The sequence below is a fragment of the Eretmochelys imbricata genome, chromosome 4 (genome assembly GCF_965152235.1).
Source record: "Eretmochelys imbricata isolate rEreImb1 chromosome 4, rEreImb1.hap1, whole genome shotgun sequence".
NCBI classification, from domain to species: Eukaryota; Metazoa; Chordata; order Testudines; family Cheloniidae; genus Eretmochelys; species Eretmochelys imbricata.
In genome coordinates this window covers 59,445,748-59,457,894 of record NC_135575.1, presented here as the reverse complement: position 1 = coordinate 59,457,894, position 12,147 = coordinate 59,445,748, and the positions used below count along the sequence as shown (strand labels likewise).

Sequence of the window (12,147 nt, the reverse complement as noted above, 5' to 3'; positions counted from 1 at the left end):
GACGACCTGCATTCAGCCCTGTTTCAGAAAACCATGTCAAGCCCCATTTAGTGTGGTTTATTATAGGGAACATAGGTAAGTTAGTCCTGCACTGGTACAGCTGCAGCCTTGCTGTTTAATTAGACAAGGCAGCTGAGACTGGGACAGCAGGCACTGGGGGAGATGGGGTGGGAAACCAAAGAGAGAGTGCGTGTGAGAGTTAAGGGGGCCTGAGTTATCTGCATGGTGCAATTGTGGAGACCCCCATGCTGAAGTAAAGAGCAATGTACCAGCATGGAAGGGCAGGACTTGTCTCCGCAGTAACTCCTCACTTAAAGTCATCCTGATTAACGTTGTTTCTTGTTTCGTTGCTGATCAGTTAGGGAAACATGCTCGTTTAAATTGTGCAATGCTCCCTTACAACATTGTTTGACAGCCATCTGCTTTGTCCACTGCTTGCAGGAAAAGCAACCCATTGCAGCTAGCTAGTGGGGGCGTGGAACCAGCAGCCCCCCTATCAGCTCCCTTAAGTTCCCTGTGCAGGAACAGCCCAGCAGGCTATCAATTGCCAGCAGTTCAGCTGTCCCTCCCCCGATTGCCATGTGCTGCTCCCCAGACCCTTGTGTTTGCTGTGCAGGGGAGGGGGAAAGAAGAGGGCTAATGTCAGGGTGTCCCACTTCCCCCTACTCCTTCCCCCCGCTTACCCCTTCCATATAGAGCAGGATGGGAACAGAACGGAGAGAGCTTGCTGGCCACAGCTGCTGTCTCAACTTTCTGATCTTTTTAAAGGCAATGTACTTAGAATGGTGTCAGCATACTTAAAGGGGCAATGCACATCTCTCTCTGTCTGCTGTGCTGTCTCCCCTCCCTCCATTTGTGCTGCCTTGTAGAGTGTGAGGCTACATTAACAACAGCCGAGTGCTAGTTCATCATTTAGCAGTAAGGCATTCCCTAGGAAATATCCCACCCTCTGACTCCACAATCACCATTGCTTTGTACAGTATTAAATTGTTTGTTTAAAACTTGTACTCTGTGTGTGTGCGTCTGTGTGTGTGTATATATATATATATATATATATATATATATTTTTGGTCTAGTGAAAAAAATTTCCCTGGAACTGAAACACCGCCCCCCAATTTACATTAATTCTTATGGGGAAATTGGATTCGCTTAACGTTGTAGTTATGTTCCTGAAAAACGTGACGTTAAGCAAGGATTTACTGTAACTAAACCAGCAGTCATTCCCCCCTTTAGTTATTTTGGTGCTCGTCTGTGTGTGCTTACTTAATCCAAAAGAAGAGTGCCCTACTTCAAGATTACATGAGTAAGACTGGACTTATTATGTTAAAACAGATCACACATTGTGTCCACACACACACTTGCATTGAAGTAACTAAATATGTGAATTACAACCAATCTGATTATTTCAGTTCTAGTTACGTAGCCAAGTTCTGAAAGCTCTGCAGCGAGTCCTCTGCTGTATGTGAGCAAGAATGCGCCTGGAAGGGGGAGACGGGAAACCTGCCATGAAGAGCATTAAGACGAATGATTTTCTCAGGCCTCTGTGTAGAGTTAAGCACAGAGGATTCTACTGAGCCTGAACTTCTAGAGCCAAGGCAGAATAATGGAGCAAGAGCCTGCCAGCACGGGAGGGGAGATGAACTTTGCCTAATTACTGTCATATACTGAAGTTTCTGCTGATCAAAGAGGTCCTAGCTCCTGCATTCATTGTTTGGCCTAGGGTCCAGGCACTTACACTTGTTGCTGAGGACAAAAAGACAGTCTGAGCAGAGCACTGCAGCCCCTCTGGAGACATAAAGCTAATTCCATCTTTTCTACCTGATTCACTGTCATAGAGGACAACACTGGTCTGAGAGGGTCCCAAAGTAAAAGAAACAAGGTTAGTGTGTGTGTGAGAGAACTTTCACCCACCTGACAGGCGAGGAGGATAGACTAACTAGGACTCTAACAGGAGCACAACCAGTACCCATGCTACAACACTAGACCACCACTGTGCGGAACCAGCTGCCGAGAACCCAGCAGTGTTCTGCTAAAGAGAAGTGAAAACGGCTGCAGTGCTGAAAACCTGAGAAGATAGCCCTTCGTTCAGCTACGAAGAGGGGCGGGGAACAAAGGGGCAGTCAGGCTATTTCTTATGGCCACGGGAAGGAGGAGGAGACAGCAGCAAGCCTAGAATCAGGCTGCAGTGGCTGACACAGAGTTGAAATAAAGCAATGTGGAACCCAAACCCCACACCACAATTAAGTCTATGAGACTAGAATCAAATCTCTTAGGAGAAGGGAGTAAAAGGCCTCAGAGGCAGTGTTGTTAGCTTGCCCAGTGGGGGAAGACTCCCTTGAACACTTTATCTTTCAGTGGGGATCAGCACAATTAGCATAGACTACCCTGAAAAGTGCTCTCCTTCTGGCACTGGCAATTGTGCAGGATAACCACCGAAAAGCTAAATAGTGGCACACTCATAGATGACTCTCCCTATTCTTGTCACTGGAGTCAACATTGTCATTAAGCAGGTCTTGGAGGGAAAGGAGGAATTGGATTCTGAGAGCTAGACCCCAGGCTTCCAGGAAAAGAGGCTTTTTTTTATTATTATATGCTTGGAAGAAGTCTTTCCTTAGGTATCTTTTAACTTTCACAATTCTTTGTCTCTTCGATGCATGATGTCCTAACACTGTCTGAAATACTGCACAAGAGTAGGGTGACCAGACAGCAACTGTGAAAAATTGGGACAGGGATGGGGGTAATAGAACCTATATAAGAAAAAGACTCCAAAATCTGGACATCTGGTCACCCTACACAAGATGGATGGAGAGAGGGAACACCACAGACAGCGGGGCTACCGCTCTGTTACCAAGAGCTACCAATACTTCATAGGCTTCTCTCAGCAAGAATCAGAGTGTAAGCCAAGGTGGAAGACCCTTCCCACCAGTGCCAGAATTACTAGAGCTGAATTCTTAAAAGTAGTAGGCGGTGTGTTTAACTCAGCCCAGTTCAAGCCCAGCTTACTCATATCTTGCTTTTACAAAAGCCACGATGAATTAGGAATGAAAAATGAAATTAGCATTACCTCTCCTACCAGGAACTAATACACTTAACAGGGTCCTTGTCCTCTTCTTGGGGTTGCTTGGAACTGGCATAGATTTACATGAGCTACCAGAGGCAAAAGAACCTGAAATAAGAGGAAGCTCCGAATAGCTTATGCAGGAGTCTGCAGACCTGAAGGCAATGCAGCAAACTGGATCATAGCAGTGGGTGAGGTGGCACTCCACAAGTTAAATCTCTTACTACTTTTCCTCTACCTTTTTTAACCCACTTCAGTTGTGTGCTAGACCAAGAACTAAGGCATTTGGAAGACAGTGCAGGACCAAACACACACTGAGCCAAAATATTATGCACAGTTTGGTGCTATTGCTTGTTCACAAATGAGTGACTGACTCCATACTTTAAAAAGATTTTAACTTTGACACAACTTTTAGCTATCCCACTGCCCATACTAATCATCAACTGGTATCAGTGGGAACACAGAGTCAAAGCATAGCCTTATTCAGACCGTGCATTGCATTTATGGCCAACGCTTTTAGGACGCAAATGAGTTTGTGCAGGTGTAGTCCCATTGGTCCTTTTGTTGTGATCAGAGACCAGAATACCCAGCCAAACACTGCTTTCCAAACTGAACAAATTTGAGGGAACAAACCTATGATCTATTGCTCAGTGTTATCAGAGGGATTATTTCCTTACTGTTGTGTCAAGGGACAGATTAGAGCGCTTGATCTCATTACAGTAGTCCTACACCATCTTCAGTATAACCTCCCAGCCAGAATTGCCTTAAAGCTGTTTGGCAAAGCTCACCACCCCCTCAGACACAGTGACATATACTAAACCTCATAGCTTGGAAGAGTTCCATTTGGACCACAACACCAACTCAGCCCACCATCTGGAGTTCATTTGTGTATACTCGGAAGATCTGGGCAAAGGAATAGATAATGGCATTGCATGAAAACTTTTATTTAAAAAGAAAATGAAAGAGCATTAACTACTCCTGTTTTAAGACTAGTAACTTAATATATCTGCAATATTTTTTGGTTTGCAAAAATAGTCAAACCGCATGAAGCTCACTTTAATGCAGTGTGTTAAAGGCCGTGTTATTTGTGCATTTTTTTAAACAAGAGGGGAAAGAGAGAAGACAAATTGCACTCAGCACAGTGGTAACTACCTTTCATCATATTTTTATCATGCGGCACAGAATTGTGGGATATACAGTTCACTATTGGACCAGATTCCAATACCTTTCCCAGGCACATTGATGAGTACCTTATTGCTCAAAATGGGGCTACTTGAGGAGTAAGATACTATTCAGTAAAACTAGCGGCTGCACAGGCCCTGTAGGACGAATAAGGCTTGATTCTATGCTCTTTGAAGTCAATGGTAAAACCCTCCTTGACTTTTAATGGTTCAGACTCTGACCTTACATCCTGAAACATATCTAGTAACATGGCAGGGTGAGAATAGGGGCCCCTGCTAAGGGGAGAAGAGGGACACAGAACTTCTGGCATGGAGGCAGAATGGGCAGCAATGGTGTGTGTGTGTTGCAGAGTGCCTGCAATAGCAAGGGATGGAAGGGTGGCCCACAGGGAGCTTGTGGGAGGAATACAGGGAGACCTCTTGTGTGCAATGAGCTCGTCCTTCAGACTCAATGCAGCATGTTACCCTCTAGTTGTATTTAGCAGATGTTAATGAAGTCAGTAAGTAAGTTGTTTGCTGTGGGGAATGTTCTCCCTAACTCATAGCTGTTCTGAATCAGCAGTGCCTTCCTCTTTACTGATTCTGCACACACACCTTCCAGTAACTAAGAGAAGTTTATTTCAGTTACTGATTTATAGAAACAGAGCAAATCATTCTCCAACAACATGAGAGATAGACAAATAGTAAACAACATTTAATTTACAGTGATTTTTTTTTGGATGACAAACCTGTACTTTGAAAATTGCACAATATGGAACCAGGAGGTACTGGAGCCTGTAATAACGTTAATGGGTCCTGTCTTGAAAATAATATAAATGAAGCTATACACATTGCATAAAGGCATCTGCATTTTGAAGACACTTGAAAATCCATGTTCCCCCTCTCTGTGGGTTTTATTTATCTGATAAATCTGATCCAGCTACTTCCCCTCCCCTTTCAGAATATTACTTTGCCTTCAGCATAAGAGCTTCTTTGCCCAATAACATTTCAGAACCAGAAAAATAGAGGATTGCCAACATTTAACGGTGGATATAAATACAGTTTTCAAATTTCAATTTAATCAGCACCAGGACAATGTAAATACTTTTAAACTTTTCTCCAAATGGCAGCGGAGTCTGAGTTCAAGCACATATCTAACTTAAAATTCTGGTTATCCTGCAAACAGATTGCTGTTGTGCTTTGCACATGTAAAACCCTGTTCATAAAATTAAACTACCCCTCCAGCCCCTCCCATCCCCCACCCTAGAAAAAAACACCTTACACATCACATCTCTGCAATTCCTATTTGGCAACATTTTGTCTTTATACAAATTAAACTCTTCATCCCATTGTCTAGCTCTTCCTTGATTAAAAGCAGTCATCAAAGCAGAGAAGTGACCAACAAAAATCCATGGATACCATGTACACCTTCTGGGCGTTAAATGCAGAGAGCTAAAGAAACTGAACATAGTTTTGTGGAATAAGTCCTCTCCTGCCATTTAGAGTTCCTTCAAGCCATCCTGGTTCTCTGGAAAATTGCACTACAGAAGGAAGAAAAAGGTTTTATTAGTCTCCACTGTATTTCTATTAAACTTGCAGCTTTAACTTGTATCTTCCTGAAAAAAGCACAGCAAAGCATTAAACCTTTTGCACAGACCAGTGTGGAGACCATAGCTAGGAAAAGAGGAGGGTTCTGATTAACTCATTTAAATATTGGTATGTGCCACCTAGGAGTTAGGACATGCCAGACTCGCAGGGGTTCTCACAACGAAAATTGTGGTGACCTCGGAGCGCAGCCACCAACTCTTGCTAGTGTCAATTTTTCCTAAAATACTTAATTACCTTTAGGAAAAACAAATAAATATGCACATATACAGGTCCAAATCAGTGTAATTTATTTACGGAGGCTTTTTTGCAACCTAATAATAAAAATAATATACAGTTGTCTCTATTCTTTACTGGATCTAAACAGAATAGAAACACATAAGGTGCTTTGCATGTTCTTGTCTTTTATTTTATTTGGGGGCATTTGTTTGGGGGGGTTGGTTTTTTTTTGCTTGTTTGGTTGCTTTTTTAATGACTTGCTAGCTAGTAAGTCTGCTTCTGTGAAATGTGATTCCTGTACGTTTGTTAATATTACTTTTCACAGCAGCAGACTTGATAGCTAGAAGACAGTGAAAAGTGATATTAACAAACATACAAATACCACTTTTCACAACAGACTTACTCGGCTCTGGTAAGCCAAAGGGCAAATTAAGCCCTGGATGGGGAGGTGGTTAAGGAAGCAGCGGAGGTCCGGGGTGATGGGGTGGAGAGCCTGGGGCTGGGGCCAGAGGACAGAGTCCACCACCCAAGCCCCTGGTGACCGCATGCAGCCAGTGGCTGTATTCAAGAAACTCTGTGCCAGAGGCCAGGGTTGAGCATGAGAGCCAAATCTGGTTGGGTTGGTTGGTTGCAGGAAGATTGGGCATTTTTTGTGGTCAGCCTAGGAGATCAGGACATGGTGAAGGGGTTTGAAAGGAAGGTATGGGAAGGATACAAAGTGAAAGTGCTTGCAGGGCACCATATCAGGAGGAAGGTTAGATCTTGACTCTTAACAGGGATTATAGCAGTGTTTAAAAGCTTAGTGCGGAGCGGTTACAGTTCTTGTCAAGCACAGTAGGGGAAGTTTTAGCAGTTGAGAACAGGGCAAGACCAAAAACTTGTCCTGGGTGTAGGGGGTGAGTTTGGAAGCTTGGAGCTGTGGGGGAAGTCAGATCAGGTTTTACTGCAAGAGGTTTAAGGCATGTGAAGTGTTGGGGGGGGAAGGAGGGCTAGACACAAGTCAGGTGACTTTGGCTCATGGGGCTTGGATTGCAGGGCTATAAAACTGCCATGTAGACATTTGGGCTCAGGCTAGAACTCTGGCACCCTGGGCATCAGAGGGTACCAGAGCTCAGGTTCCAGTCCAAGCCTGAACATCGACATTGCAATTTTATAGACCCGCAGCCCACAAGTTCACATGGGCCAGCTGCGGGTGTTTTATTGTAGTGTAGGTGTGCCAGGAGACACTTAGGTTCCTTGACTTTCAATGAAACTTAGGCTCCTTAGTCACTTAAAAATGGCACGTGTGTACTTCTGAAAAATGTACGATGTGCACATTCTTCTCCTCTGTCCCAAGGTGAATACTATTCACTGCTCTGGCAAGTGCTGTCAAAATAAAGACTGTAGTGTGAAGAGGACTTTAAAAATGTAGAGAGCAGAACTGCCTTCAGATTTTAAAATGATGCTTTAACAGTTATAGCAGTAATCTGGCAGCACATTTTGTAATGGAAGATTTTCATTTAAAATTTACCAAAGGAAAAATAGTACATAGAAAAGTACCTTTTTAAATCTCTCCACACACAGTAACTTACATTACTATTAATAATTAGCATGCCCGCCCGCCCTTTGCCACTTTCATTCCATGACTACAGCCTACGCACGCACTCACTTATAAATGCAACCCTGACACCACCACGGAGCCTCCCTCCAAAAGTTTCGTCACCCCAGTATGGCTCGACCACAGTGAGCAAACGCTGACACTGCTGAGACAACCCGGCCCTCCTCCTGAGGGGGACACAACCGCAAGACTGGCGAGTGAAAGTCAGAACTCACTTTTATCAAAAAGGAACATGAACTCAGGACACAAACAAAGAAAGAACTATAAATGTGAAACTCTTCCTTGCAATTTGGAATTCAAAGTCTAAAATATATTTTGGGCAAATCAATATATAGACACAACAGGGGTGAGGGATGGGGGGGTCAGACATACAGTGTATACAATTCAAAGGCCCAGTTTAACAACCCCAAATTAGGGTACATATACAGTGAGATCAAATTCAAAGAGTTGAAGTCACTTGGGAGTTGAGGACACCTGACAGGATGAAGACCTAAAACTGTTGCAGAAGAGGAGATCTTAGCTGAGCCACATGAGATCACTGGATTGGCAGCACTAGCAGTTAATTTTAGAAGCCACTTTATGAATAACTGTTGTTTAGATTTTAGTGTGAAATAACCAATACAGCACTTTAGGATGTAACCCACGGACCCCATCATTTAAAAATTGGATTTTTGAGTGAACAATATCATTTTCACCCCAAGGAAACCAGAAATGGAACAGCAGGGATATTACAGGATCAGTAGCGAGGTGCAAGAGAACTCTGTGTTTGGGAAGTTTGCATACCATCCATCTGCATTACACCTGGCTCAGGCAGAATTATTGGTATGTCACTTTCATGAAGATAAAATTCACAGGGGTGCTGTGAAGATTAAAGAAAAGGACAAAGTAAGTATAACGGTGAGATCACCACACTGATGTTGATCCAGATTTATAAACTGTGCCCAGACTAGTAGGCTCTAATTTTAACCTGCTTTGATGTCTCCGTTTTCTCCATTCATCTTTTTCCTAAATGTATTGTACAAACACATTCACTAACAATCTCACCAGACTCAGTCGCTCCAGATCATACACAGTGCCATTAAAGTTCTCTTTAAATCCAAGTTGTTCAGCTCCAATTTTTCAGGAAAATCTCCAGCTCAGGAGCAGCTCTTTGGTGTCCCCCTTCTGTCATTTCTTCTCAATCAACCATGATTGCAGTTCTTAGCACTTTCTCAAATCTGCCTCTATTAAAAATACCTTGCTGCAGAGACTATGCACGGGGCCTCAAAACTACTCATCACTGGACCAAGCATCCCACAGGAGTTATGTTTTATGTTGCCCCGGGACAGGAAGGGACAGTATTTGTAGTTCAAAAAATACAGGGCAAAGAAATTAAAATGAACTATGACACAGCGACATTAACCATGGCCTGGAAAGACTGCACCACAGTGCTGATTGAAGACTAATTCTCAAAAGCTATCACCTCCTGGGCCAGTGGGAATACCAGCTGAGAAACCCACTGTAGTACCTGAATTTGCCCTCATTACCTCATAGTGGAGACAAACTTGGAGAGAGGTTCCAGGGTGAAGGTCTAAGGAGTGCCACAGAAACTACTAAAACACACGCACACAAACACAAACACACACATCCCACAGTTATCCTTAAAAATAGCACAGTGATGGCCCTTACAATATTACCAGTTTTACCTAGGTAAGCTAAATAGATGGTGTTACTTCTAATTGCAAATAGGTTTGCCAACTTTCTAATTGCACAAAACCAAACATCCTAGCCCTTCCCCCTTTTTGAGGCCACGCCCTCTGCCCCACCCACCCCTTCCCCAAGGCCCCGCTCATTACATTCCTCCTCCCTTGGTGGCTCGCTCTCCCCCACTCTCACTCACTTTCACTGGGCTGGGGTGCGGGAGGGGATGAGGGCTCTAACTGGGGTTGCGGGCTCCAGGGTGGGGCCAGAAATGAAGAGTTCAGGGTGCAGGAGGGGGCTCCTGGCTGGGGCAGGAGGTTGGGGTGTGGGAGGGGATGAGAGTTCTGGGGTGGGGTCAGGGATGAGGGGTTTGGGTGCAGGAGTGGGCTCCAGGTTGGGGGGGGGTTCTGAGGATGGGCTCTGGGGTGGGGCCAGGGATGAGGGGTTTGGGGTGCAGGAGGGGGCTCCAGGCTCAGGGGTGGGGCTAAGGGATTTGGAATGTGGGTTTACCTTAGGCAGCTCCTAGTCAGCGGCACAGCGAGACTAAGGCAGTGCGCCCCAAAAGTGGTCAGCAGGTCCAGATCTAGGTGAGGGGGCCAAGAGCCTCTGTGCGCTGCTCTCACCACAGGGACCACCTCCGCAGCAACCATTGGCCTTGGTTATCGGCCAATGGGGGTGCAAAGTTGGTGCTGGGGCGGGGGCAGCGCGCAGAGCCCCCTGACTCTCCTCCCCCCTGCCTACGAGCCGGACCTGCTGGCTGCTTCTGGAGCACAGCGCAGAGACAGGACAGATACGGACTAGCCTGCCTTAGCCACGCAGTACCGGCGACTAGACTTTTAATGGCCCAGTCAGTGGTGCTGACCGGAGCTGCCAGTGTCCCTTTTCGACCAGGTGTTCTGGTCGAAACTAGATGCTTGGCAACCCTAATTGCAAATACTTATTTAGGCCCATGGTCTGAGTATTCCTACATCTCTGACTGCCAGATGCTGGGATTGGATGACAGGGGATGATCACTTGGTGAGTGCCCTGTTCTGTTTGTTTTCTTTGAAGCATCTGGCATTGGCCACTGTCAAAAGACAGAATACATGGACCAGTATGGCCATTTCTTATGTTCTTATTATGTTGAGAACCTGCAAGAAACCCCACCCAGAGACCTGCTTGAGTCAACAAGGGCTTGTCCACATGGAGAGTTGTTCCCAAATAGCTGTTTCTGATTAACTCCATATGTGGATCCTCTTATTCTGGAATAAAACAGGAATAGTTAACCCACTGTTGGTCATGTCTGTGTGAACATTTAGTTTGTGGCAAGTTGGATACTGCTAAGGCAAAAGTCTCAGACAACTGCGCACGTACCTAGAATGGAATAGACATGAGCAAGCACTTGAGGAAGAAAGGCTGTTATACAGTCTAGGGCCAGGCTGAGCAAAAGGACGTGTCCATGACAATAATTGATGGGAGAGCATTGTTAGATTAATAACAGTGAGGCCAAGAGCAAAAGCAGGGGGGAGAAAAGGAAAGAAGAACGGGAGGGGTGGGGGGGGGGAGAGAGACAGGAAGACAGGAAAAACAGAGCTGGTGGGGAGGAGGGGAGACACATAAAACCCTAATGGAAGCAACACCTTTTGTCAGACACTAATTTAACAGTTACTTTAATGGTTGATATTAGCTATATGTCAACTTGATTGATGCATTGTCACTTTGATAGTTAAGGTTATTGGTAGAGCAGCAAAATTGATGTATTATTATTTTAATTCTTCATTTGGGGGCTTATTAGGGCATATGGGAATTTAAATTGAGTAAGTGAAGAACCTGAATTGATTCAATGGAGTCTGATTTCAGTATAAATGCACCAGGGGGTAGATACTATAATAGGTGAAGAGACAGGTACTTCTCTGAAGGAATTTCAAAGACGGGCTAAAAACAAGGAGATGGCTTTAAAATATTTGAAGAACGTGAGATTCCCTAAATACCTTTCCATTCTGACAAAGCCTGTTTATTATATGTCCAAATGGGAATCGTTATGAAACACTGTCATTATGTCATGTCTAGTCTCACCCTGACCACATTAGTTCTCTGTTGTTTCCATTTTCCTGTCTTGCTTTTTAGATTATAAATTTTGCCCTCTTTTCTGCTTGCCTGGCATCTAGGACCTTGTGCGTGATACCAAACCAAATAAATAAAAAGCAGTGAGTCCATTGGTGAGGCTATAATTAGCTTTCACTATGATCCCATTCTTATTCCCCACCCCTAACTACAAATTACTGTATAGTCCAACTTTTAGGAAGGATATAGTCCAAAAGCAGTCTGCTGCTAAGAGCACTACCCACGTATCAAAGGGCAGAATTCGGCCAGGGTGAGAAGGATTTCAGCCCCAAACTCTTCTTATCCTGGTGCAAAGAAGGAGGGCAAAGCAGGCCCAGGGAGAGAGGATGTGCTGCTGGACGAACTTTACTGCTGCTCTGAAAAAGCAGCAACGTAATTCCTGGCTCCTAACTATCCCCCTGGACATAAAGTACCAGCTGGCTGGGAGCCTGGCCATGCGCTGTAACTGAAACACCATGCCCTGTTGGGTGCACCCTGGATTTGGGCAACTGGGCCTCACTCCTAGGACACTTCCTTTGCACTAGGAAAGAATCTTGGCCTGTGGCCATATTAGTGCACAAGAGAGGGGACAAAGCTCCCAACAGTCCCTTCTCCCCCACTCAGCTGGTGAGAGTGCAACACAGGGCAGGATTCAGCCCTGGGTGTTGTGTTAGAAAGCCCACCCTGTACACCATTTGCTTCAAAAACCCAGATTTTTCCTCTATGTGGATCTCTGACTGATGAAG

General features: G+C 44.8%; 1 protein-coding gene across 2 annotated transcripts in view; it reads right to left on the bottom strand.

The window, feature by feature from the left end:
* Nucleotides 1-4,834: 4,834 nt before the first annotated feature.
* The window catches only part of ARHGAP10 (Rho GTPase activating protein 10), a 255,985-nt gene continuing 248,672 nt past the window's right edge, over nt 4,835-12,147 (bottom strand). For both annotated transcript variants that reach the window (XM_077815354.1, XM_077815355.1), the window contains one exon: nt 4,835-5,759. In XM_077815354.1, coding sequence (XP_077671480.1) covers nt 5,671-5,759 — 89 coding nt within the window. In that variant the 3' untranslated portion in view covers nt 4,835-5,670. The remainder of the gene's footprint in view (nt 5,760-12,147) is intronic.